General features: G+C 41.2%; 1 protein-coding gene across 2 annotated transcripts in view; it reads left to right on the top strand.

The window, feature by feature from the left end:
* The first annotated feature begins 5,359 nt into the window (after positions 1–5,359).
* Positions 5,360–27,926, top strand: part of LOC6539326 (putative mediator of RNA polymerase II transcription subunit 19) — a 154,072-nt gene continuing 131,505 nt past the window's right edge. The window contains exons 1-2 of one of the 2 annotated variants that reach the window (XM_039374328.2): positions 5,360–6,241; positions 21,986–22,072. In XM_039374328.2, coding sequence (XP_039230262.1) covers positions 22,054–22,072 — 19 coding nt within the window. In that variant the 5' untranslated portion in view covers positions 5,360–6,241; positions 21,986–22,053. The remainder of the gene's footprint in view (positions 6,242–21,985; positions 22,073–27,926) is intronic. The other variant, XM_039374329.2, reaches the window with a different exon arrangement.

The following is a 27,926-nucleotide window of genomic DNA, read 5'->3' as shown; positions in this document are numbered from 1 at the left end:
CTGCACAGCGTTTGCGCCTACCGACATGCACTTGCAGGGACCCGAGTGCAGCGCCTGCCTGGAAATGTACAACGTCCTGATTGGCAGATCCAGGCCGAGCTCATCATGTTTTCAGAAGCGCTTCGGATTGGTCCGAGGACGCGGTTAAGGGCAGCTAGCAGTGCGCATGTGCGGCGAGAGAGAGTCAAGCAGACGTACTCAGCAAATAGAAGGAGTGCCCCACAGTATGCAATGGTATTTTATTTTTATCCTTGCTCGTTGGAGGGTTGTGCGTGTGTGTGGCAGGACGATTAAAGCTCCGTGCGTGGTGAAAATGGTCGGGGAATCACTCTCGAGTGGTGGTGGTTTTTCCACTCGTTCACTTGCATATGTGTGTGTGAACTTATTGCTTGGGAATGCTTTGCATTCGGGCTTCAAGTGTATGACATTGATTGCACTTGCAATACGTTTCATTGGGGCAGCCTGAATGATTTGACTACCGAAAGTGTAAGCTTATAATTAGATTTTTAAGGAATTTAGTGGCATTTAATTGGGATACAATTATTAATTTGCGTGGCGCATGCGACGATCTTTATGCTCCTGTTGCTTTTGTTCATACTATTGCGATACTTAAATTCAATTTATACGGCATTGCCTTCTAATGCTTCAACCCTAAGTAATACCCTTGGGCAAAGCTTTTGTGGAGATTTCGCTATCTATCTCTCTCTACGACTGCCACTTCCCGATTCACTCTTTCTCTGTCGCGTAAAGTCTACACAAAGTGGTGTCGAATTCGCCGTCATTAAAAGGGAACGAAAGCTTTCATACATTGTAAACAAATCTCCTTAATTAGTAAGCAAAAGGACGATCAACATCTGCAATTCGACATGTGTAGCTAAAATCTCTCTATCTACCATGCTACTGTTTTATGTATTTTGTTGGCAGTTGAAAAATAATAATTCTCAAAAGGCAAAATAAATAAGCGGTATAAATTATAGACTACCTCGACTATTAGATACATTACAAAACGAAAATATTTAACACTGTCGTCATCAACCATACGTGTCTTTAAATTCGTATAAGCTTTCTTAAAAACATAATTTCTCAGGAACTACAAAAGCTAGAAAGTTGAGATTAAGCATACAGACTCCAGAGACAGACGCAGCGCAAGTTTGTCGATTCATGTTGCCACGCCCACAAACCGCCCAAAACTGCCACGCCCACACTTTTGAAAAATGTTTTGATATTTTTTTCATTTTTGTATTGGTCTTGTAAATTTCTGTCGATCTGCCAAAAAACTTTTTGGCACGCCCACTCTAACGCCCACAAACTGCCCAAAGCTGCTACGCCCACACTTTTGAAAAATGTTTTGATATTTTTTCATTTTTGTATTAGTCTTGTAAATTTATATCGATTTGCCAAAAAGTTTTCTGCCACGTTTTTCATGTATAACGCCTACAAACCGCCAAAAACTGTGTTTAAGACTCTCCTTATCCCTTCCACTAGCTGAGTAACGGGTATCAGATAGTCGGGGAACTCGACTATAGCGTTCTCCCTTGTTTATAACTAAATAAAGACAAACAAAAATCGAAGAAAAAGTGAGAAAATCTTTTTCAAATGTTTACCTATATACCTATATGTGTATGTTTCAAAAACAATTTGTTTACCTTTCGCATCTTGTAGAGCTTTCACTCTACAATTGTCGAATGGACCACACCATTTTCTTTCAACTTATTTTCAATTCATTTATTTCCGCACACAGTGGTGCCACAAAAAAAAAAATGACGCAGCGAATGTGATGCAACAAATGTGAGTAGGACCTGCCCACTTTACTCCAAATGTCCACATGTCGCCAATCGATTTCTCCGACACGGCCCTCGGATATCGAGCCATTAACTGCGATAAACATCTACAGCAAGCTGGCCACTGCCGTCTTCCCACAACGATCGTTGAAAACGAAATGAGTGTCCACGCCAATGAGGTGTCCCCGACTTAGACTAGTGTACGCTAAGAGCCGAGCACCAGTTCTGTCGAGATGACTTGTCATCTCCGTCCACGCCCTCACAGCATTATTTACTCTTTGGCTAAGCCAGTTAATTACAGTCTATATGAGTGGGTTTTTGACAATAAATTTAGAAAACCAAATAAAACGTCAGTTTTGGAAGGTTTGTGGGCGTTAGAGTGGGCGTGGCAACATGAATCGACAAACTTGCGCTGCCTCTATTACTCTGGAGTTACTTCTAGCTGTTGTAGTTCCTGAGATCTCAGCGTTCATACGGACGGACAGACAGACGGAAAGACGAACGGACAGACGAACGGACAGACGGACATGGCTAGATCGACTCGACTATTGATCCTGATCAAGAATATATATACTTTATATGGTCGGAAACGCTTCCTTCTGCCTGTTACATACTTATCAAAGAATCTAGTATACCCTTTTACTCTACGAGTACCGGGTGTAAAAATAAGTGCGAACGATAACGGTTGCTAGGACAAAGCAGAAAGTAATCAGTTGTCAAAAGACTTTAGACATGTTTTATTCTCGTCATAAGTATTTAGCATAGTATTGATGTCTTTATTTTTTATAACAAAATATTAATTTAACAAAAATTTGTGGCAATTGTGTAACAATTATTATTAATACCATCTTTAGCATCCATAGCTGTTTGCCTGGCTGGAATTAAGTTCACTAAGATTTGTGTAAATTTAAAGGTAAGTTAAACCAATTGACTACCAAGAACGGTATCATCAAGAGTTCGATGCCTGTCAATGGTGCTTTTCCGATTTATAAAAAACAAAACATTTTCAATGATATTTAGGACGGGAGGTATTTGCTCCAGTCCGTTAAAAATTTGTTAGGTATGCAACCCTTGCGGAACGGAACTTTGTCATTTTGCAGATTCCAGCTGTTGAATGGAAAGGGTCTATTCCCAGACTCAAAGCCATCATTATTTAAAATACTTACATATTGTCGATTCCCTTAACAAATATGGCCGGAGAAAGTAAAACAAACCCAAAATATTAAGGAGCCACCTCTCAATCTGTTAAGTGGTTGCAATGCTTTATTTCCCTTGATGCAGATGCTTTGTTTCAATAATTAGTCTGAACTCTCTTCGATTTATAGCAGCAGGCCTATGACCGGATCGACTTAAAATACCATACTTATCTTTCTTATTCACTAAATTGTATGCAGTTTGTATTGTAAAACTTGGACAATATTGTATAATTTGGCAGTTTTAGCTCGATATTCTGCTTCGTCTTTAGCTCTTTTCCACACATTTTTGTTTCAAATTCGCACATGTAAACTTCTAAAATTTTTAACTAGAGAAACCAACTGCACTTGTTCAAAGTTTATTAAGGACTAATCAACTAGCTCTAATACAGTATACACTTTTACTCTACAAAAACGGTTAAACAACATAGTGTACCAATACTTGAAGATAAAACAAGAGAGAACGCTATAGTCGAATTCCCCGACTATCTGATACTCGTTACTCAGCTAGTGAAAAAAATAAATTTACAAGACTTAAAGTTTTCAATAGTGTGGGCGAGGCACTTTTTTTAACGGGCATATTTTTATTATTATTTTGGTTTGACTGACTGATCGATTGTCAGTTGAAAACCAAGAACGCTTCAATCACGATCTGAATACCTTGAGCATGTGTCGATCTGGGTTAGATTTTTTAGATCATAAAGACTGAAATGTAACAATATCACCAAACTCTGGAAAAGTTTTTGATTTTACCTTTTGAAACAGAATGCCAATAAATATTAAGAGGTAAGAGATATTTATTTATGAGGCACGGTGCAAGAAATCAAGCTGTAGAAAGTTGAGCATATTCATAAGCGAAGGTAGCTAAAATTATATATAATCATAATTTTTTTCATTACTTTCCGATTAAATTTTCATACAAAAAAAAATAAAATATATTACAGTTTTAATCTAATGGTAGCTACTTAAACTTATTTGTTATGCCATCTGTAAACTTATATTTTATACCAGTGCGTTAGGGTGGGCGTGGAAAACAGTTTTTTGGCCAATTAAAAAATTGAAAAATTGGTATTTAAAAATGGGGGCGTGACAGTTTTGGGCGGTTTGTGTGGCAACATGCAACAAACTTGATCTGTATGCTTAATCTCAACTTTCTAGCTTTTGTAGTTCCTGAGATTTCGACGATTATACGGACGGTACGACAGACGGATATGGCCAGATCGACTTGGCTATTAAGTATAAAAGGGTATAAAAACTTATTAATAAATAAAATAAAAATAAAGAAACCAATTAATTTTGTATCGAAAATGATATTTTTTTTTTTTGATACTGTATTACTATAATACTTTTGAATACTATATCCTTAAATCAACCTGTTTGAAGCTCTTTGAAGAGAAGGTCTAATATGTTTTTAAACCCACTAAGGAAACATTTTAGCAAATTTAAATTGATATTATTTGCCTAAAACTATTTTGCGATAAATGAAACGCTATTATGTAAAATTAATTTATATCATTATGATATATTAAAATCTATTTCGTGGATGTACATTAGAATCCTGAAAAATCCAGCCTTCACAGTTTTAAGAATCCCCCGCTTCTGTTCTGAATTCCTTGAATTTGCCTAGGAAATCATCAAAGGTCTTTAGAGAAATGAATATTCGTTTGAAGTGCCACTTTATTTAATTTGTCAGTCGTACAAGATGTTGAATAACTTTACTTAAACAAAATATAAGTAACGAAAGTGGGACAGAAGTAATTTTTTTCAAAACTCCTTTGCCAGAAGTTCAAACAAAATAACAGAAAAGCACAAAGAAGGAAGTTACATTTTTGGTTATGTTAATGGTTCTCGAATAGGCGAACGGGAATTATAAGTTTCATCTTTCCAAATTTATCATGTTTTTTCTATTAGCTCCAATGATTCCAGGAAGGGCTAGTTTAAACAGTTCTTCTCAGTGCTTCCTGGAAAAGCTCCAAGTTAATGTTTATGTATGAGCTTCAAACTGACTGCGGAGAGTGTAGAGTTTCGAGTCCTTTTCGCCAGTGATTTTGTTTGAGGCGAATTCGGAAAGGCAACATGTTTAAGGCTGATGCTGGTATATGCTTACTGGAAATGCTGTTGCATGCTGGGGCCATGATAATTGAATAGGATATATGTCAAGTTTACTTAGCTTAAAACTGCGAATATCACTCATGAATTTATTATTTACTGTAACATTATTCGGTTACTGAATTGCATCATTGTGTTACAGAACTTTCCTTCATCTGAAGGCAGCAATCGTCGTTTATTTGTTGAGATTTTGATGATTTTGTTTCTGCTTTTGTCTCTATTTCACAGCTCCGTTGTCTCCTTATTTGCCGGCTGACAGTTCGTAGAGGTATTCGTGCGAAGTCGTCGTCCGTGCTTCGCCTCGTCGTCGGCTGCCCCAAGGAATCGTGCAGTTGGATAGGTTCGTGCTCGTTGCACAATTCGCCAGCGATGGCGAACTTAAACTTTTCGGAATGCGTTAAGGATCAGTTTTGCGCGAATTACGGTCATGAAAGGTTGCTAACGACGAAGTGCCGGCATCCGAAACGAACATTTTCCCAGTAATACTTCCCAGAGTCTTCCACCGGTGCGTGTGTGTACGGTCCGCGATTGATTTGTACTTGAGTGCTTGAACAAGCAATGTAAACATATCGTCTATACAAACTGACCTACGATATGAAATCCGAGGTCGTAACTGTAGTAGATCTCCAAAAAAAATATTCCAGGCCTTGGACACTATTAATATAGAATAAGTAACCTAATCATTTTTTACGGAATATACCCCAATGTCGTTAGTTAAGACGTTCACAAAATAAAGGATTCCGTTAATTGCTAGTCTTGGTCTTCGCACCACTTTCAGTTAGTAATATCAGTTAGAATTGCATATTGTATTTAGATTAATTCAACAAATTGGGTATAAGCTTAAGGCAAATTAACCATGCATACTTCCCAAAATCGCTCTCTTGAACTATAAATGGTTGTGAAATATAGAATGTTTGAATAGGACCTTGAGTTAAACATCGTAGTTGACTATTATTACCAGTGCTTCTCCAAAACTTTCTTAATTAAGATTAGTATAATACGTCTATAAATTAAATGATACAATAAAAATTATGCAATAAAATAAAAGAAAAGTGCGGTACACAAACAAACAAATTTAATTATAAGTGCTGGAAAATGTGAAAAAAACTAAAACATAACTAAAAGCGTTCGAGTCTATAGGTAAAAAACTGTTAAATGGTAAGCAAATAATTCATTTTATGAACTCTAGGCTATTTTGTTAAAATTCTTAAATTCTAATTAGACAAGAGAAATAGTGTAGATTTAGGGGTAGCAACTTTTTACTTGTCCTACAACCTTCTTTTCTATACACTAAATACACTCTTATCTTATGGGTACAGTGGAATATAATTTTGTTCACTAAAAAAATTTGGAAATAAAAGTAACTGTTGCTAGCCATAAATGTGAACGGACAATTTGTGAATGACGTCATTAAATGGCCACCAACTTAAAATTGGTTGATTGCGATGAATGCAATCGTCAAGCACCCTTAATTTTTTTTTATTTTTGTATAATTTAATATTTAATTACACCCGAGACAAAAGATAAATCGGATCAGTAGTCTTGGGAATAGTATGGAGATGGTGCCGAAAAAACATCTGCTAATTATTAGCTTTTAAAAGTTATAAAAGTACGATTTTGTGTTGTGAATAATTCGTTCTTTTAAACGGGTGTTAAACAAAATTGGCAGATTAAACAATTTATTATATAACTATGTCTTTGTCAATTCCCGGCCTAACTTACATATGTTCCAATTTTGTTGGTATTTTATATATATACATAAAATACATCAGCGTTTTCATTTATCATGTTTAAGTTGAAGACGTGTGAATATGTGATCCATTGATGGTAGACCATTAATATTTTTCTCAACGTCACTATTATATTTTCGCCAATGGCCTATCAGACTCTCTGTTCGTTGTGTTCACTCGATGATGGTACTATTGATTTTCTTGCCGCCTATTCGACACTTCAGATTCAATTAACATTTTTGGACTAAAATTGCTCTTTGCCAGTTGGTCAAGTGCAACATCGGCAGATTTTCACAGTCGGTGGGACAGAGGGTGCAAAACTGAGAGGCTTGCGACAGTTGCTAAACAAACGCCAATCCAAGCAATTTCAGAGTTGACTGCATTGCAATGGGCAGTGAAAAGGAGGAGCTGGGCGGCATGCATAGCCGGAAGTGATTTTTGCAGTGATCCGAGGCCAAATCCCAATCTGATTGTGTGAAGTGAGTTGCATAAATGTGCAAGCTGTTCAAGTGATTTCGAGTGAAAGACTCTGAATGAGACGATGTCTGTGCTGGGCTGCGGATCCTGGTCCTTCGTCGGTCTGCTTGCATTATTTTGTTGCATACTTCGCTGCGTCATTAAACCAATTGACGAACCTTATGGATGCGAGGGTAGATGAATGCCGACAAACGTCTTTATTATGTTTAGCGTGCCGTGAGTGGAAAGTCAAATTCGAGTTGCATTTGAAGTCCTCTAGAGAGGTTCTTTTGATTAGGCTGCTGAAAATCCAATAAAACTGGTTATCGTCGATTGAAATACTCTAACTGCTCTTTAAAATTCATTTCGAAGATCCGCCAGAGGTTTTTTCTCATTGTGTTGATGTACGTACGCTGGTTGGGCGGTGTTGAAGTCAAAACATTTCATTAAAGGCAGCAGCGAATGCTGTGAAAAAGTACACAAAAGCATCTGAAAACAAAATGTTGACAAAAAGCGTAAAACACACAACTCCATAGTGTACAAAATGAAAATGACGCAACATGCAAAGAGCAGAAACAAAACAAAGCTGCCTGCAACAAACTCGGAAAAAATGTAACCAAACCGACTGACCAGCGGACCGAAAGACCTTCTGACAGACGGCCCATACAAATAAATACGCAGTCAAAGGCAATCAACGTCAGCTAGCCAGACCCTCGTCCCCCTTGACAACTACCGATATTTGATTTGAAAACATTCCGAAAACGCTGCCCGAATGCAGCTCCCCTCTAGTTTGGATGCTCGTCGTCGCCAGCCGCCGCATTTGTCCGTAAGGATCGCTGCAAATAAATAAATGGCAGCCATTGGGACAACAATTAAAATGCGATGCAGACATTTCGATACTTATATTTCTTTTTTGTCGTTTCTTGCTGGCCCTTGTCAGTTGATGTTTTAATTGGAAGGCAACATTTCATTTCAAAGCCGAAGTGAGATTTTAGACTTAGCTGAAAAATCGCATATAGGCTGCTCGGTCTCAAATATGCTGCGGAATTTTGAAAAAGATGTATGTATTGTATTCGACTTTGATCCTGTGAAATTGTAAAGGATCGGCATATCTCCTTACTGACATTTTATAGAATGCTTAAAAAAATAAGAAAGGTCAATTGAGATGAGGTCCAGAAAATATTTAATTGAATGCAAACATTTTACGATTAAGAAAGCTTTCGAGTCAATCAAAAAAATTTAAGACAAAAAATTATAAAACTTCCTATTTGATTTATTAGGTTAATTTGTACAATGATGCAATGAAAATGGAAAATATCAGCTCTATTCTTGGGCTAATGAGCACATATCATATATTCTTTTATACATTTACATAGTATTACTTAAAAAAATAAAAACAGACGGGTTTTCCCAACCACTTATATTATATTTGAAAATAGTCGTCCAAAAGATTTCTTAATGTGTCATCAGAAATTAATTTAATTTTTTAATTATATACTTAAAGAACTTTAAAAAATTACATTAGTGTAAAGCTGTGATTGAAGTACAAAAATAGTTAATGTATAACATATTGCAACATCGGAAAATTTTTAATTTATATGAGGTTTGTATTGAGGCTTAAGGATTATATATTTGATAAAATTAATTTAAATTTTACATCTAAGAATATTTTTTGCTCACGCGCACAAAATATAAACGCATGTAAAATTTATAAAATGTAAATATCAGCTATTAATAATTGATATTTTTAGTTTTTCGAGATAGGCAATTTAAATTTACTAAAGGATGTATATAATATTTCCTCTGGCTTGATAAAAGCAAACATATTTTGTTTTAAAATTAAAAGACGTGAGCATTGCTTTTTTTTTTCGAAGATTCGGGTATTTGGTAAACTGAGGAAATTTTGTATTTTAAAATGACACAATCACAGCTGTTGTTATCACATGGTTTCATAGATGGCGCTATACAGCACTCAAAACGTCAGTACGTTGGGTACTTCTGTAAAGTGTAAATAAGTTAGTGCATACTTTTAGGATCGGTACTTATAATTTGCGCAAAATGATTTAAAATAATGGGGATATAAAAATGCTTAAAAAATATCATCAAAAAATTTTGTTATCGGTTTTTTTTAATATAGATTATAATAGTATTCTATTATATATTAACATGCTTACATAGTATGAACATTTAATAGAGGTATAGAACCATTTGTTAGCAGCTTTTGGTGCAGCTTAATAGAGGACATATTTGTAAAAGAGGTCTAAAAGAGACAGCATTTTGAACTTAAGGTCCAAAACTCGCACTACGTTTCGTAAAAGCATAATTGCAGTGTCGTAATTAAATACGCTGTTTGTATATGGGTAATTTATGTTTCGATCCCTCCCTGTTCCTTAAGTTTTTAACATTCCGCTAGGGTGTAGAAAAACTAGTCAGTCAGAAGCTTGGAACGCAATAAAAAATACCAAATAAAATAAATATATTTTCTTGATCAGTATCAATAGTCTAGTCGATATACGCCAACAATTCTCTCAGTGCAACACCCATCTGAATAAATCTTTTGCAACAGTATAATAAGTCGGAACGTCCAGATCGCTTCACTAAATCATATAGTAGCTATAGGAATAATAAGAAAAAAGTATATTTGTTGTCCTTAATCATAATCTGATCTAAATCATCGACAGTAGATAGTTTCGGTTTAAATTAATTTAACATCGTACGACTATATCCTGAAGTTGCTAAAAACATTCGGAAAGTGTTTTTTTTTAACATAAATTGTCTTTTTTTTGGTACCAACTAGTTATTTTTACATAGATAATCGCAGCAAGGGTATATAAGCTTCGGCCTCAAATATATTTTTTTTTCTTTTTTTAAGATGATAGACCCATCTCATGTTCTTTCAAACCTGAGGTCCTGGTGACGTCGAAAATAGCCTTGTGTCGCAGGTTCATGCGTTCAAAAAAATTTGGCCGATAAAAGAGCTTATCGTCGTGCTGAAGACGATCTGAAGAAGTTGCTGCACAAACAAAAGAGTACCACTTAAGGCGACTATAAAGATATACTGATCTATGCAGATCAAATGCAGACATTTCCTTGGCTTTTTCTGACGAACTGGAAGGCCAATTTTAGCAATTTGTTCTTGCAAAATGTGCGGACGTAGAGGCAACGCTGGCATTCCTTATTATTCCATGCGCAGATTTACGTTCGTCACGTAAATCCGTGAGAACTTTGTAATCAAATACAAAAAATGCACTCCAATAAAGCTCCCGTATTAGGAATGGCATACTATTTCTTGTGTTCCTGTTCAAGTCCATGTTACTTATCCACCACTTTCCTCCTCAATGTAAGTGCGCAGTGATATCGATGATACCAAAGCCAGGCAAATTAGAGTGCCTTGTTGCGTCCAATAGATCAATCACCTCTCTAAAATATTCGAGAAATATATATTTAAAGAAACCTATAATTTTTAAATTTATATTTTACCATAAAATAAGATTGTACTCTGTCGTCCACGGACTTTATCAATTTTTCTCCCGAATCGAGAAATTATTATTACAAATATGCAAATATACAAATATACGCAATTGAATGCGATATAAACCAATATTTGCCATTTTCCTAACTTAATTTCTATTGCTTAATCGGCTTCTCGACTATTTCAGAAATTAAGTAATAGTCACAAAAAAAATAAGGCAAATCCTTCGTGGTCACTGTCCCAAACAAGGGTCCGTTTCGGTTGTCTGAGTCCTGTCCCAGGACCCTCTCCCCCAAACCACTAAGCCCCCAAAACCAAGGGCTGGAGTGGGAATGTACATCTTTGGGGCGTCTGCAGCCGTATAAAGTTTAATGAGCCGCAATTAATCGTACATGACAACACTATAAAAACGTTTGTTAAAAATTATTTCTTTTCCGGCGGGCTTCTCTCCGTGTTTGGTTTCTTCTGCCGGAGTTTGTGTAATTGCTGGAGTCTTTGTTGAATATCTTCGTGATGTGAACACTCTTTGCAAATGTAACGCATTAAAGGCGGCGAAATATTTTAGGAAGTGGATACTTTAAACAGATTTGTAGAATCTGGTGTGGGGTGTTGCCCCTAACAAAGAGTCAGGGACGTTTGAGAAGAAACCCTTGTTAACGATTGAGGCCAGGCGTAACCTGATCAATTTGTCATTGGAATTGCCTTTCCTAATTAACAATTTAAATAAATCGCGTCGCATTTTCAGCGGACCAAAATGTAGAAAAGTGAATGCAATTTAATTGGAAATTTAATTGCTTTTGTGGTTGGAATGTGACATGAGCGCCCATTCACCTGTGTGTCCTGGCTCACCTTCATCCTCCGACTACCGCAATCCCATTTTACTTTTTTCGTACCTGCTGTCGAGCTCTTAATTTAGACGTGTCCATCCATCGCTGTCGCTTGGCTTTTGTTGCTTAAATTATCTGCGGTTATATTTATTTAAATATTTACCAATTCAATTAGGGTGACCGTTTTTGTGCATCGCCCTGTTTTGTCGTTTATTATTTCATAGACGAATTGAATTGACTTTGAAGCCGCTCCTCCCCATGTCACTTTTGAAGCCCGAAAGTAATTTCAATTAATATAATGTCATATCTGACAAATGGTCTGTGCAGACATCGCATCCTGAGATCTACGAAAAAAACCTTGCAGACAGTTTAAGCCCGTCTGCCCTCTATTCTGTTGGCCCCCACACGGATATTCTTTTCCGAGTTTTTCTTTTGGCTGGCTGCGTGCCAATTATAAAAGTGATTTCGATGTAAGCTGCACCCGAGACCTAAAAGAAGACGCAGCCCCAGACTTCGGGCCACATTTACGGGCACACACGAACCCGGAGCTCACTTCCGTCAACGGGAAGTCATAAGACGTATGAACTTGTCGCCATTGCCGGCGAAAGAAGACGGAGTCGAAGTCGGAGCCAAGACCAAATCTAAAAGCCGGAGAAGAGGTGACGGGGAGCGTCCTGACAGATTCCTCTGTTGGTTTAGTTTGCTTGGGCTTGACTCGAGCCAAAGAAATGCGATAAATTGAATGACTGACGACGCAGTAAATACTTTTCAGACGCTGGCGAAGTGGGTGGGGGGTAAGTTGGGGAATCACTTGGATCAATTTCCACATCCACACACGACAAATTGCGCGTGGTTAGGTTTTCTTTCGAAGCTCACTCTTATCCATTTTAGTTTGCCATGTGTACTTATAGTGGATGAAGAACGGGTGATTGGAAGAAACGAGCAGCTGACAAGGTGAAAATGGTGTGGATTTGACTGGTGGGCGGAAGGAGCTGTCAACTCGGGAAACTCGTGACTCGATTACAGGAAAATGCATCTAAGACGGGGATATCCGAACTTCATTTGCCAACCCAAAACTTTTCCCCTGAAGATAGCAACATAATTACGCCTACTTTTTGGATTCCCCCAAAATCCACTGCCCTTTATCCGCTTATGGATACAGCGACCAGCGACATTGTATCCTTCGGCACATCCTGCCTGCCTTTCAGCCGCCCTACAAGTAACACACTAATTTGACTGCATAAAAACTCACCCAGGCGCTGATTGTGTTTGCCCAAAGTCTCGTTTCATAATTTTTGCACAAATTGCGGTTTTTCAGGCAACGAACAGTGAACGGCGAACAGCCAGCAGCAACAACCGCCAAACGCTTTGGCAACTAATAAAAATGACCGACTCTTTTACCCATCCCGACCCCCCAGCACACCACTCGCGCCCAACTCCCAACTCCATACATGTGTAAAAATTTACGCCACAACCGGGAAAGAACGGACTCCGGATTCGTTAGCCAGACGGCACAGATAGAGAATAAATAGGGGGAGCGGGTCAGTGCTGGCCACTTTTGTTGCCAACTCGACATATTTCAATCACGTAAATTTATTACGTAAACATTTGCTTTGCTTTTCGCACACAATTACGATGGCAGGAGGGGATCAAATGGTGGCGGTGCGGAAAGAACGCGGATGCGCGGGGGAAAACGCATAGGGGCCGCTGAGGCTCCAATGCAGAAACACAAATTTCAATTTCAATCTTTTCATGCTGCTCTCCGCCATAAGCACATGGCTCCGACCGCTAGGTCCGTGCCCACCCAAAACCAGCTGGCCAAACCCATGCCCGTCCTGAGTCCCCTTCCCCGGGGCCCAAACGAGGTAGGCTGAAGGCCTTCTGCTCGCCCGTAATATTCATAATGGATTTACCAATATGGTGAACAATTTTTATTAATGCAACCGACAAGCCGGGCGGCAAGAAGTGAAAGGTCTGTCCGGCAGCCACCCCCTCCGCCAGAACGTCCTTTAGGTCTATATCAACACGGGGCGGCAGCTGTTTGGCTGGTGGAACACATGTATGCGTGGGTCTTCGCCTGTGTGGGTGTCGCTTAGGACCGGGTTAAATGGGCTTTTGGCTTTTTGATCTTTAAATGTGTGTACAACGCTTTGATGTTCTTTTTCTGCTAGCCACCAGCCGTTTTGCTCTCCGTTTTCCATATTTTTTCTGTTATTTCGGGTTGTTGGACATGTTCACTTTTACGGGCCAGGTGGAAAGTATTACACTCTAACTTATGCAACAATCAGGGATTCATAATGTCTGCTGCGCATTTTTCGACCAACTATTTAAACCAACTATCTACTATATTTTTAGGAACATATTTCCTAAAATGTGATGTATTATAGAAAGGAAAAATCCTACCATGAACTACAAAACATACACAACATTGTTTGTAATTGGAATAATATTTTGGTTAGATTTTGGAAACAATTAAAATTTGTATTCAACCCAAAAAAAAACAAGAGAGAACGCTATAGTCGAGTTCCCCGAATATCTGATACCCGTTACTCAGCTAGTGTAAGTGCGAAGGACAGTTTTTGGCGGTTTGTGGGCGTTGTAGTGGCGTGGCAAAAGTTTTTTGGGGTATCGATAGAAATTACAAGACCAATATAAAAATGAAAAAATATCAAAACATTTTCAAAAGTGTGGCGTGGCAGCTTTGGCGGTTTGTGGGCGTTAGAGTGGGCGTGGCAAAAAGTTTTTTGCAAATCGATAGAAATTTACAAGACCAATGCAAAACTGAAAAAATATTAAAACATTTTTCAAAAATGTGGGCGTGGCAGTTTTGGGCGGTTTGTGGGCGTTAGAGTGGGCGTGGCAACCTGAATCGACAAACTTGCGCTGCGTCTATGTCCCTGGAGTCTGTATACTTAATCTCAACTTTCTTTCTTCATACGGACGGACAGACGGACAGACGGACAGACGGACAGACGGACGGACAGACGGACGGACAGACGGACGGACAGACGGACATGGCCAGATCGACTCGGCTACTGATCTTGATCAAGAATATATATACTTTATATGGTCGGAAACGCTTCCTTCTGCCTGTTACATACTTTTCAACGAATCTAGTATACCCTTTTACTCTACGAGTAACGGGTATAAAAATCTTGTTAGGGGGAGTTGATTAATTTTAATGCTATATAAATTAAAACTAAATAAATAATTTATAAAACAAGACTAATAGTTGTTAGCTTACATATTCTAAGCTTTATCCGAAAGGTAACTGTTCAATATTTTGCCAACTTAGTCGCCTTCATTAAAATCAATCAACTTGTACGAGCAACCACCACCTCAAAAACAGAGAAGTGATGAATTTATGACGTAAACACTGGCCCACAGCAGGCTTCTTGGACCCACTGACAGACAGACAGACTTCTTAATAATAAAAGTCAGAAAGACTGAGCGATAATAAGTTTGACTCGTCGCTGTTCGAAACACGAAAAACCACCTGCCCAACTTGACATTGGTTGGCAAGCGTTGAAAATTCTCTGGGAAGGGAATGAAAGGCAAATCGGAGGGCGATTGTCTTGGCATTCAATAATTGAAATATTTGCATAATTATTAACCCCTCTTGCCAGAGGGAATCTCATGAAATTGCGCCGAAGCCCCGCACTGTACCTGATCCACTAAATTGTGGAGAAGTCAAAAGAGCGTGAAATCTAGCGGCAGAAAAGTTCTCAGTGGAACAGAAAAATAAAACTATAAAGGAGCACGCTTAAAAGCGCACTTTACAGGGCGTCGGAGAAGGCGGATTCGCGTGGGAGTCAGCCTGGCGGCAACTCTTCCGACTCCTTAGAGTCGGATGGAGTAGAGATGGGAGTTGGCAGTCGGGAATCGGGATTCAAGAGCAACGGCGTCGGCAGGGCATATGAACATACAAAATATTCCCTACAAAGGAGTTGATTACACAAAGGAAAATTACGACGAATCATTTCCGCTGCTTGGCTGCTTACACGACCAGCGCACGGTGCTCAGACCCCTTTTCCTTATTTTCCCTTTGGAAAATGGGCGGGCCATTTGGTAAACGGCAGCAAAAACAAAGCCTTCCACCCCTCGGCTACACAGCAAGTGAGATAGCAAAAATGTGAAATAGGTTCGGTTTTGCTGTTTTCTTGCGCTTGAATTCTTAAAGCTGGAGCTTTCGCTTGGCTACTCACATCAAGTTGACAACTTTTCGGGACCACATAAATTATATTTAATTGAAATTCTTTCGGCCCCATAGCACCTCGAAATTAGCGAACATCGCCCAAACAGACAGCGGCCAACTTTGGTGGACTCATAAATCGCCCGGGTGTCAGCGCATTAGCCATCCAGCGACATGCCATAGCAATGCAAGTGGTACCATGAGGTGCCCTACCTCCACGGACTTGTAAACGTCAACGATCGTCTAATGTTTCCATGCGTCATAAATTTCATTGAAAAGCGCTTCCGTTGCGCCATTTCCAGACGTTTCGTAGGACTCGAGGGCCGAGGGGAGCACGGCGCAAGGATACTAGGAGTGCGGCTACAAGGATAATAGGATACCTTGCCCCCTGGCACACACATACAAAATGCATAAGGGAAATGAATTGCTTTACGAGCCACCGCAGTCCCAAACGACGAAAGAACGAGCTCTACAGGACGAACTGCTTGGGCAGCTCAGGGAATATGCAACTGTAAATCAACACCCGAGTAGTTGTGGGCGTCCCATTTTGTAGGCGTTTATAAGCTGTCGAAAGTAGTTAGGCGTTTTTCATAATTTATTTATGGCCGCCGAAGGGAACAGCGGCGTTTAAGCATGTTTTATATTAAGTGCGCACGGTTTATGGCTCAGTCGGCCATAAAGAGGAATTAGTGGGGCGCAGCGCAGTACCCTTTTTGCCGACTTCGGCGACTATGCAAATCGGAGCTTTGCTCCGAGATCTGTTTCCAGACCCATTGTGGGAGCTTGGATTGGCAAACTTCGCTCGCAATTGAAGCGGTGCAGCTCAACCATTGGTAAACAGTTATTCGCCACTTAGGCTCCTAACACGATTATAACATTTGCTGAAAATAAAGCTCGCAAACTTCCCCGAAAACTTTGTCTGGAGCGGAGGGAAAGTTGCCACTAACGACTGCCAATTGATGTTGTTAATGAAATAATTTCTTATAACGGGTGGCAAAGTTTCGCAGCAGGCTGGGAAAGTGAAACTCAGCGTTTAAGTTTTGCGGTTGCCTTGCCGATAATTTGGCATAGATTTCCCCCTTCCCTGGGTTCCTGTTCCTTATAGTTTCCCTGCTCCTTCGGCGCAAAAAGAGCAACTCGAGAGCTGGCTACATTTATAAATTGTATCCCGCGTCCGGCCTTAAGTCCTTGCAGTCCATTGTGCATTTGGGCTTCATTATGCGCAACTCGTTTTTGTTTGACTTGGCCGGGTCTGGAGCTCTAAACAAATTTTCTTTTCTTGGCCGCAGTCACCCCATCGCCTGTCCGTTCGCACTCATCAGCAGGGTCCTTAAGTCTGCTTTCGTGCCATTGTGCGCTTTGTTTAATGTTATGTAAACTTTTGCTCTATGGCCACTCTTCTCTGGGCTGCCACACTCACTTCTATCTGTTGTTCAGCCATTCATTTGCTGCTTTCGGATGTTTTGTAGCTCCTTTTTGCCACCTCTCCACCCCAACACATCTACACCCCACGTCGACCCACTTAAAGGTCCTTAAAGCTCAGGCAGATTGAGTTATTGCATCCATGGCAAAACAGCCCGGGTGGATATGAATTTTAGCCGAACTGACAAATTTCTTGCTTCACTTGAGCGCGAGCCCAAATGATTGATGACTTTTCAATATGGCAACCGCATCAGCCACAAATGTAAATACTTGCCCCTCATCCTTATCGCGGGCCGCCAGTCTCACCCTCCACTTCTTCATTTCCGATAGACCGCCGACTTCCATGGCATCAAGTTAAGCACTCAATCGTGGATTACATGATTTTATGATTTTCCTCGCTGGTATTACGAAATGTTTCCCTTTGGCTTATTTTTATTGTCATTTATTGTCGGGTTTGGATCAGCGGGCTTCAGGGGAGGCTGGATTCGATTTTTGCTTTTACTTTTCCCCTCTTGCTTGACAAGTTTTTTCGCTGGAACTTTCGGCCTGGCAACTTTGCTGTGCACAACTTTGGCTGCCAAGTGGCAACATTTAATTGCTCAGAAAAATATTTTCCAAAAAATCTAAAACGATGAAGTCGAAATAATAAAAATGTTGTCAATTGTTGTATTTTATGATGTTGCCCAAAAGTTTTCAACAGAGGCGAGATTTCAGACGAGCACTCGACCAATTTGTTGTATTTTATTTTTTTTGTCAGCTGAAGTCTAGTTAAAAAGTTTTTATACTTTTCGTTGAGAGTTTTGAGTTTGGGAGTGCAATGTTTTCAGTCTATTCAAAGCGCTGGGTATCCCATTTAATTTTTATGTGAGGGTGTTGATTATTTTATAAGGTGGTTGTCATCATATGAATGGGTAATTATATTGTGTAACTAGATAGATAACTATAAAGCTTGAAAAATTGATCCGAGAGCCGAGCGGTATGCGTATTGTTCGCTTTAAAATGCTACATTTGGAATTTAATAGACAAGCTCATTCAAAGGCACATTTAGACAGCTCGGCTCAGAATGCTATGTGAAAAAATTACCATTTGACCCCAAGGAATGTGTGCCAAAAATCTACAGAAAAAAAACACATTTTTATGTTAGCCATTAAAGAACAGAGCCGATTAAAGCGCATTAAGACTTTTACTACCGAGTTCGTTCTTTACAGTTTACAGTTCTTGGTTTTTCATTCTACCTTGTTGCTCTGTGTGTGGGAATCTTTTATTTTGAAACCACCAGTCGAGCCGAAAATGGGTATATGTGTTTCTTGAAAGTTTTGTAGCCCAGAAGGAAACCGCTCACAGATTGAAATGCAGGTGATCTCGCTTAAATGTAAAAAGTATAGGAATCCGAGATTACCGGGAGTGCTTAAGTAAACTTTTCATTATTGCTGTGAAAAAACAGGTATCCCAAATTCGACTACAGTATTTCATCTAGTTTTGGTAGTTTTCCTGTTTCTCGGGCAGCGATTGCGGATTTCTATGCTGATGTTTGTTGTTTGCTCGCTGCACTTAATGTAATTAATTTTAATTAAAATCCAGCGGGAACGTGAACAAAAAATTTGCCACAGTAATGAGCACGAAAGTCCGTCCATCCGACTGACTGAGTGTCGAATGGTGAACTTGCCAGCATCTCCCCATCGCGATCCCCTCCGCTCGCATATCTTTTCGCGCCTGTCGAGTCGAGAAGAAAAAAGGTAGCCTGCTATTCAGAGCTCTCCTTTCGTGGGTTAAGCGCAAATAGCAGCAGACACTGCTGAATGGCTGTGTGCATGGGTTTGTGGGTGTGCTGGTGTGTGTGTGGCTAAGGGGTGAGTGGGCGTGGGGGCTGCGGTGGTGCAGCGAGTTTGTTTGGATTTTGCTGGCCCGTAAATTCACATTACATCTACGATGAAGCGTTTGGTAAACATTTTAAAGTTGCCATTTAAATTATGTACTCCGCTCTCGGGTGTTGCACTTTCCAAGCGGAATCAATGCGAGGACTGCGAAGGGCTTACAATGGAAAATGTTTATAAATAGTTCAGCAAATACGATTGAAATTGATGCAACACATGTGTAGCCAGGAACTTTCTTTCTGTCTATGATTTATCTTTAAAAGTATTTTTTTCATCAATGTAGTTTTAAAGACACTGTGCGAGGCGCCAAGGTTTATAAGTGAAATGTTTTTATCAAGCCGTCTGATGTCGGCTCAGAAAAGTTATAGTTATTATTTAGAACTTACCACACCCTGCATTTTCTGGAAAAGCGTTTCACTTTTCAGACAACTCACGAAAAGAAAACCATCGCAGAAACCCGTTATGCAGACAGACACCCATTTGGGACAGACAGTCAATAGAGACTCTTCCACGCCCCATATTGACAATGGGCTTGGGTGTGAGTGTGAGTGTGTTTGAGTCTGTTGCACCTGGTAGGTTCTAAAAGCCCTTCGTCTGCTCCTCGCCCTTTTAAGCGGCAGCTGCGTTGCACTTTTTGTTGGCCGCCTCCTGTGCCGTAAACAAATAGAATTCTTTTTCACAGCCACCCATCCATATACCCATATATACTTGCCCCACCTCGACTCCATGTCCCTGTGTTTGCCTAGACATTGCATTTTTACCTCCTATACTGATTCACGCGCTGTTGCACAAAGCAAAGTCGGCGTTTCCTTCCCCCTCCGCTTCCACCTTCTGTCAAGGCTCAATTGCTAGGCTACGTTTCGCTGGCTCCTCGAGTTTTCCATGCGAGGAGCGGCTGGCTGGAAAATGCGAGCTGCAAAATGCGGCGCGTCAAACAAATAGAAAAATGTAGCACGTGGCTTGGAAATTAAAATAAATCAGAGCTGGCATTGGGTAACACTGACGGGCTTTAAGCTATGTTGCAAACTTATGTATTGAAAACATTGTAAGCGAACTATTTTTTGGGCAAAGACTGAAAGTCAACTTTTAAATGGAATAGAAAAACAAAGCGCGACAGTGTGGGCCACCCTTAACAAGGAAAACATAAAATGTAAAAAATTACTTAAATAACGTTATTATTATGACTAATTAAGCACAATAAGATAAATTCATTATACTACACTTTCAGAAAAAATATGGATATGATGATTTGCCAGATACTTTCTTAGAAATCGTCTTGTATATAAGACTCTAAATCTATAAACAAAACCAATTTAAAGATCTCTTTATTGCGGGATAAAGGAAAGAACCATCATGGCTTAACAAATTGGGAAACGGATGATAAGTCCAATAGTCAGCACTACACAATAGAATGGTAAATGCCCAGTCGTTGGAAAGATTTTTTAAGACAAGTGCACCTAGTGTTAAAGCCAGAATTTATTCTTATTTTTCTTAGGCTGCCATTGAATACCAGCAACCACAACGGCGGCGACGCTTAAGCGACCCTCAAATCCTGTTAACGAGACAGCAGGAGACGTAAACACACCAAAACAAACGCTGCCAACGCACACAATCACACTCGTGCAACGCACATCCGTCACATCCAGCACACAGCATAGACACAAACCCACCGCAGGCGCTAACTAGCGTGGACACCAACACGCAGGACACACTGCAGAAACAACAACAACGTGGAAATAGTTTAAGTTGCTGAGGGGTTCGGGGGAGGGAGTGGATGGAGGGGGATAAAAACTGAAGAGTTTATAAAATTAACATCGTCATGACATCCAAGCAGACGCCGGCACTGCACTCGGCTCCCCGTCCAGGACATTCGGAATATCCTTTGAGCCCGCTGTTGCTGCTGTCGCTTTGCATTTGTGTGCGGCTAGTCTGATTTATGGGGAGGGCCTGGGAGAGCCTGGGTCTGTGTCACTGTGTGTCTGTGCGAGAGTTTACGTCTCGTGTCGTGTTGGCATTTGTCGTTACAAACTTAATTAATGCTATGTCGGGGAGGGGACTACCGCCCGCTCGGCTGTGAACTCTTGACTTTTGTCGTTCCAGGCAAAAATGTGCAACCAGGACACGCTGTCAGTTTCAGCTGACGTTTGGTGTTTCTGCAAGCGAGTCTGCTTCTCTAGTGCGGGAAAAGTACGCAGATTAATCAGGAGCAGAGTCGGGATGGAAGTATTATTTTAGGGAATTTGCAATCGGTATTTGGAAATACAATCAAGCCATTGCCTGGCAACGCGCAATCCTTTGGCGAAATCCTCCTGGCTTATGACAACTTCATGCCCCAAAGTCCCACTTAGAGGAAAGACCCACTCCTTCGGGTCTTAATTTCGGTAATGCCATGCTGCTTACCCGGCTGGCAGTTAACTGTATTGTTTACAGGACTCTCGTCCGGAGCCAGAAGTCCTGATTGTTTCCCTGAGCCGTGCCAAGCTCCTATCCACTTGTTTGCTATTTGACTTAATTTAATGAAAATGTTGCAACCTGCAATTTACAAAACTAACGCCAACAAAACTTGAGATTGTTTGCTCGCTCCTCCTGGTCCTGCTCCTTGAGCCACTACAACGTCTTTGGGTCTCCGGAACCCCAGAATCTACTCCTGGGATGCGGGCTCAGTTCTAAGTACACATCGAGAACGCTGGCATCTTTTTGATGGGCGGAGAAGTCAAACAAACGAATGCAAAAGGTTTTTAACTGCCTCCAGCAGTCTCAAAAGTAAAAATGTGCTAAAGTGGCAGAAGGCGATGTTTGCCTTTGGCCGAGGGACGGCCTGGCTTGGAGTTATGCCCCATTATGGTGATTGCATCCGGGTTGCATATTAGTATCGCAGAAACTCTTAAGTCATCCATAAATCTGATCATTTCATTCCTTCGTCTTTCAGTTCTCCTTACTGGCTTCGATGTATTAAACCTGGCCTTATTTTTCTCATCTATGCGCAACTAATTTGCAATGATGAGTTATCAGAAAGGTAAGTCGCCCATCGCAGGATACTATTATTACCTTCCTGGTCGTGACACATCCCAAATTGTTGACCATCCATTAGAGCGGGCTCGGATCGGAAACGCTGGTCGGAAAGGCATTTGGGGACCTCTTTTGCAGGTCAATCAATTTGTAAGCACGTCGAATACATTTTTGAGGGCCACGATGTGTACGATTTTTTATGGGACTGGCCAAATCTCCGCCACAATACAAATCACAGTAAATCAGCTAAAAGCAAAATTACGCGGGTCATTCCCAAACAATTTGCTCGACGACGAGCACAACAAAAGATAGAGATGCGTTCGAGCATTAAAAAGGAACCGAGTCGCAAAAAGCAAACTTGCAGTGGATGCTGGGCGGGTGGCAGCGATACAATCGAACAAAGGAGAGTGCTGCATACTTTCGGGGGTTGGTCCTGGCCAGTCTGCCAACTAATGAGCTTTCATGAATCGACATGAATCGATGGGACTTCGGGGTGGCATGGAAGGTGGGTGTGGAGTGGAACGCCATTCCAGCTAGTTTGGAAATTAATTGCCGCCAGTTTTGTGCTGGGCGGGCCCACCAGCTAAAATCGCGATGGCTCAGTGGCTTAGGCGGTCGGAGGCTGGACAATGTCGGCAATATCCTATGCTGCGCCGTTCAATTAACTTGTGCGACAATCCAATCAAAAGTGTATTAAAGGCCCGTTTACGGGACCATCGCCATCACCACGCCATCGCCATCGCCATTGCCATAGCCTACCCGATCCGGGATGCGACCACGAGACCATTTTGCAGAGCCAGCCGCTGTCGATAACAGCAATTACATAAATGTTTTTATGGCAAAAGTCTATGGTGAGGGGATTGGGGGAGGCGAAAAGCCTATCGCGATGCAAAGTAACCAGCGCCAGCAATCGGCTGACCAAATGCGATTTAATGGCGTCCGCTGAACAGCTGCAGCTCAATGTGTCCACAACAAAAAGTACTTTGCAATTAAGGCATACATTAACATTATACCGCCTGAGTCGCGACTCGCGACGCTTTGGCCAATGCCATTGGGCGGAGAATGGGAAGGAGTTATTATCAGGAATTGTAGCTCTCAGCAGAAGTAATACCCACCGTTCCAGGCAATCCAGTAATTCGTCTAATTTATTTAGCTACTTGTAATATTTAACAAATACGTTCAATTGGTCCTGGAGACCCACATGCTTGAGTTCAGGCAATCACAATTTTTATTTACGTGGCTGAACGAGGCCTTTTTTTTCTCCGGAGAAACACGTGCCTTTCTGCTCTTGAATTGAACTACATAGATAAGCGAAACAGAACGACGAGACCCCAGTCCTACTTACTACTAAATCTCTATGCGGGACTGGGGGAAAACTTTTCCAATTTTCCCCTTTTTATCGTAAATTACGCACGATTCAATATTTGGCCTTTTTACTGGCTCGTGTTTTGTCTCTGCGTCGTCTGCCCTTTTTCTGCCTGAATAGCTGCAGGAGTGGGTTCAAGGAGCGAGTAAATGGTGGGTGGGCAGGCTCCTTACTTTGTCCTTGCTATTTTGCTATTTCTTCTGTGTCTCCCTATCGTAAATAAGAAATCTCATACGTGCGTAGGCCTCTCATGAGATACAGCTTAATCTAGCCCCTTGCCCACGAACTCATCTGCTTTATGAATGAACCAAAAGTTAGTTTCACTTTTGTTTCTGGGAGAGTCTTCCTCTAATCGAAATTGGCCATGGCTCACAAGTGTAATGATTGTTTTTCTATGCGGGGTAATTTATTTAGCATTATTTATATAGATTTCAGTCGAAATGGGGATGAAATAATTGGGGAGAAAGTTTTCCTATTGCTTACCGTAGGGTCTGTAGTCCTTAACAATAGTTGGATGTTGCGCATGAAATATATTCCCGGATTTAGAAATATTATGTCGAAAATAAAAACATTAAAGACTTTAAAGCCATAGAGACAAAATTTTAGTTTAAATACCCATTAATGATTGTTGTCTAAGTTAATAACTATTATTAGGAACTACTGTATTGCGGTATTATTAAAAATTTTAATCGGCTGAAAGGCTGAAAGATTGCCAGAAACATTTTTTTTACGAAAGAGTTTTGCGGCTGCTGCATAGAAAATCAGAGCGTCCCAACGACCTCAACACGTTCGCAGGGCCCCTTCCTCCGGGAGCACACAGATTTAGACACAGCCACAGACGAAGATACAGCACAGACACAAACACAGAGAGATGGGCTATCGGTGTGCACCGCTGCTCTGCGCCCAATTGTATGCAACGGCTTTTGTGTCAAAATTTTTATGCCGTGCATGGCACGGAAACGTGTGCAAAAAAGGGACGCGGAGGATTGGAGCGGAGTGAATAGTCAAACGTAGACCCGAAACTACAGGGCAACAACAATGACAGGGGCAGTAAATTGAAAGACCGAAGACACGGAATTGGTAGACCAATAGGTATGGGACAGAGAGGAAGGGAGGGGACCAATTCTAGACGACCAAACTGATTCAATTAAATCAGTCCAATTGAAGCGGCTGACGAAATGCGTGGCGAGTGTGTGCATGGAATATTTAAGGCGTCACAAAGGCCGACGGTGTACTTACTGCAGCCTCAGTTGGAGTCCTGTTTGAATGAAGGCTTAAAGCCAGTATGGCGAAACTTTGTCATTATCGCGGTGCCAGCTCCAGCAGCCAAATGGTGCCACCGAAAAAGTTGTCGCATCGCAGTTTATACAAATAACTGAACATTTTGTTTGAGCCACACTTGCGCGCGTATTTTTTAATGCTCTGGCGTTTTTCATCGCGTTTTTGCAGCGGTATCAGCGAACCATTCGCCAAACAACAGCACAGCCATTTGAGTCGGGCCTCGACGACTGGATCCCGCGACTTCTGTCGCGTATCGCATTAATATCTCAATTTATAGCAATTTATAAAAATATGAAAAACGCTCAAATGGGTGGAAAATACTGCGGCATTGCTTCGGCACCCCGGAAATAACATTTAAATGCGCCTTTTTGTAGCTGATTCCCCACACACACATCCGCCCACATTTGCATGGCCGCCAGTTGCGCCTAACGAAGCCTCCGGGGAATGCAACTGGAGGCTTCAATTCTCCCGTTTAAATAAGGATTTGCGCTTGCCTGGCTTTAAAGGGATTCCAATGCAAATTTCCATATTCCCCAACTGGGATGGCATTTCATTTTCAGCCTCCTTCCACTCGCCGTGCCCCATCCCCCAGAAGGGAAAACTTTTTAGCACCCAGGCATCGGGCTCTGTGTGAAAATCACTCAAAATTGTGTTTAACTAAGCGTAAAAATTATAAGCAAATTAATTTGCACAAATCACAACAACAGCAGGAGCAGCGAACACAACAATAGTGACCGGGCTTGCAGCAGAAACTTTTATGAAACAATCAGGCAAAGGCAGACCTGTTTCGTCGCACTCCCTCCGTTCGGGCACGTTCTTGGGTTTGGTTGGTTCCACCGGGCCCGGATCCTCCAGAACCCGCTCAGGCTCAGGCCTCGTCCCGGAACAACTGACGCGGCAACCAAACGAAATGGGAGCAGAGTGGGGATAACCGGCAATTTATCTGCATAAAAGCGCAGTGTGCAAGTTTGACGTGGATGTCTGTCTTGATGGGGATTGATGGGTGTGGGCTGGGAAAAACTTTGCTGGCTCTACTGTCGGAAATAGTATAGATTCTGCTGTGCTCGGAGAGCGGGGTATTAAAGATTGAACACGACACTTATGGAAAATATTTCAATTACTTCTTTAAATTAAGTAAGCTCCAAAATAACCCCCGATTCCAACCGCCCCTTCCCGTTTCACTGTTGACAAGTACAATTAAAACTTAGAATAAACAGAATTTCAAGAGCAACATAATTTAAGCACCCTCGTTGAAATCATTGCCTTCATTAATTTTCACACAACAAAAGGCGCTGGCTGGAAGTGTCCCTTAATGTTCACTAAAAAGGGTCGGTCAGCCAAAGGGATGGCCTGAAGACGAAGTATATGGCCGGGATGTTCCTTAGCACTTTTTAACTGACTTCAATTGGGAAATATTTGGGCAAACTTTTACTGTTGCTTTTCCATTTAGAAAAATCAACAATTACACGGAGTACAATAGAAAAGAACTGGAAGAAGTCTCACCCACTTGAGTCACATGTGCCCAAGGCAGCATTCCAAATTTCCCAAATTTTATGCATTCGCTTCGCAGAGGGCTCATTAGATGATTCGGGGTGGCGAAGACGAAGGCGGAAGAAACGCCCATTTGCATTTTGTAAATTGTTGCCAACGCAGTCCTGAAATATTTGTCAAGGGAGGCGAGGCACGGCCCAAACATTGTTCGCTGGCTTGCCTGCGTTTAATTATAGGCGCAAATAAATGTCTATCATTTTGGGTTGGGTGGTCCAGGGGGCTCCCTTCGCCATGAATTATGTGCTGGGTTTTAATGAGCTATCGAATCGGGTGGGTGGTACGTTTGTTGGTGACCTTGGTAGGTGGAGATGTACTTGGCTAGGTTGCCCGAGCCCCGGTTGACAGTTTGTATAGCCGCGCAACTAATCAAGGCTTAGCCATAAGTTTCCGGACCTGCTTGCGAATCGTTTAATCTGGATTTAATGACGACTGACTCCTTTCACCCACGCCCATCCATCATCTGCCCTCCGACCGACTGCACTTCACCCACCACTCGACTGGTTATCGGACCAAACCCCCTCATTAACGCCCCAATAATTATACTCAATTAATGGCCAAATGACCAATCAACTGGCACAGAGAGGGCACATCAAAGGCAACACCGAAATGCATCGACCTCCCGTCTCCATTTCCATCTCCATCAAAAGGGTCGACCACGAAAACATCTCTCTGGGGCCACCCGCTAACAACTTCATTTGTCTCTGTTAAGACCCGTCTTGGCTTAGCAGCCAAGAGTCTGACAAACTCCTTTTCCCCCGTTGCAAGGACTCCTTACTCCTTATCTGGCGGGTGGTCGCGTGGTGGGGTGGGAGTTTCAGTAAAAGCGGGGAGGAGCGAATCTGAGCAAACCACACGCTGTGTTATGCTTATCTTGACAGCAAACATTTACAAAAAGAAAACACCGATTGGGGAGCGAGTGGGCCTCGAACACGTCTTTATTGCAGCGGCACAACGCAATTCCAATTTTCCTTCTGGGTTGTCTCGGAGCCGACTGTAATCTGGCTTTTAAATACGCCACAGGTAGATTAATCATCCCACTTCGAATCGAGAAACTGCTCCAACTTCGATTACCTACTCGCCTTTGAAGCAACTTCCTCCAAATCCAATTATAATTGCGCTTATCAAAAATAAGTTTTCGATACTTCGAAGGAGCTGAGGAAGAGCCGAAAAGAAAGACGGTGTCTTTGCCAATTTCGCCAATATGGCAATTTAATCCACACAATCAGTTTAAGGCATCGCCATTTATCTTTCCTGCTGGGGAGGGCAGGGTTGCTTGTATTACTTTTCCCCCGTCTTGCGGTTACCAATTGGGGATTTCTTTCCTCGGCATCGCTGTCAATTACCTCAAGTTTAATTGAAGGTGAAATTGTGTCAGAGCAGAAGAGCAAAAGTTGATGTGGTCAGCTCAGTCGTTCCGGAGTAATATTTCATTCCAAGTTAGTATAGTGAAATATTATACCCTGCTTTAGTGTAGGTGGATTGTTTAGGAAAATCGTTCGTAGTGCAGAGGGAATGTGAAATCATTTGATTAGCATATATTACCCAAACCATTGTACAAACACGTTTCAGAAATAAGAACCTCACGAAATTGCCATGAGCGAGCATAAAGTTATTATTTGGTTTCACTTAACAAGTTTCTACTTTTCATACCCGTTACTCGTAT

Source organism: Drosophila yakuba, chromosome 3L (assembly GCF_016746365.2).
Source record: "Drosophila yakuba strain Tai18E2 chromosome 3L, Prin_Dyak_Tai18E2_2.1, whole genome shotgun sequence".
Classification (NCBI taxonomy): domain Eukaryota; kingdom Metazoa; phylum Arthropoda; class Insecta; order Diptera; family Drosophilidae; genus Drosophila; species Drosophila yakuba.
The sequence above is the reverse complement of the archived record's forward strand: the minus strand, read 5'-3'. Positions and strand labels throughout refer to the sequence as shown.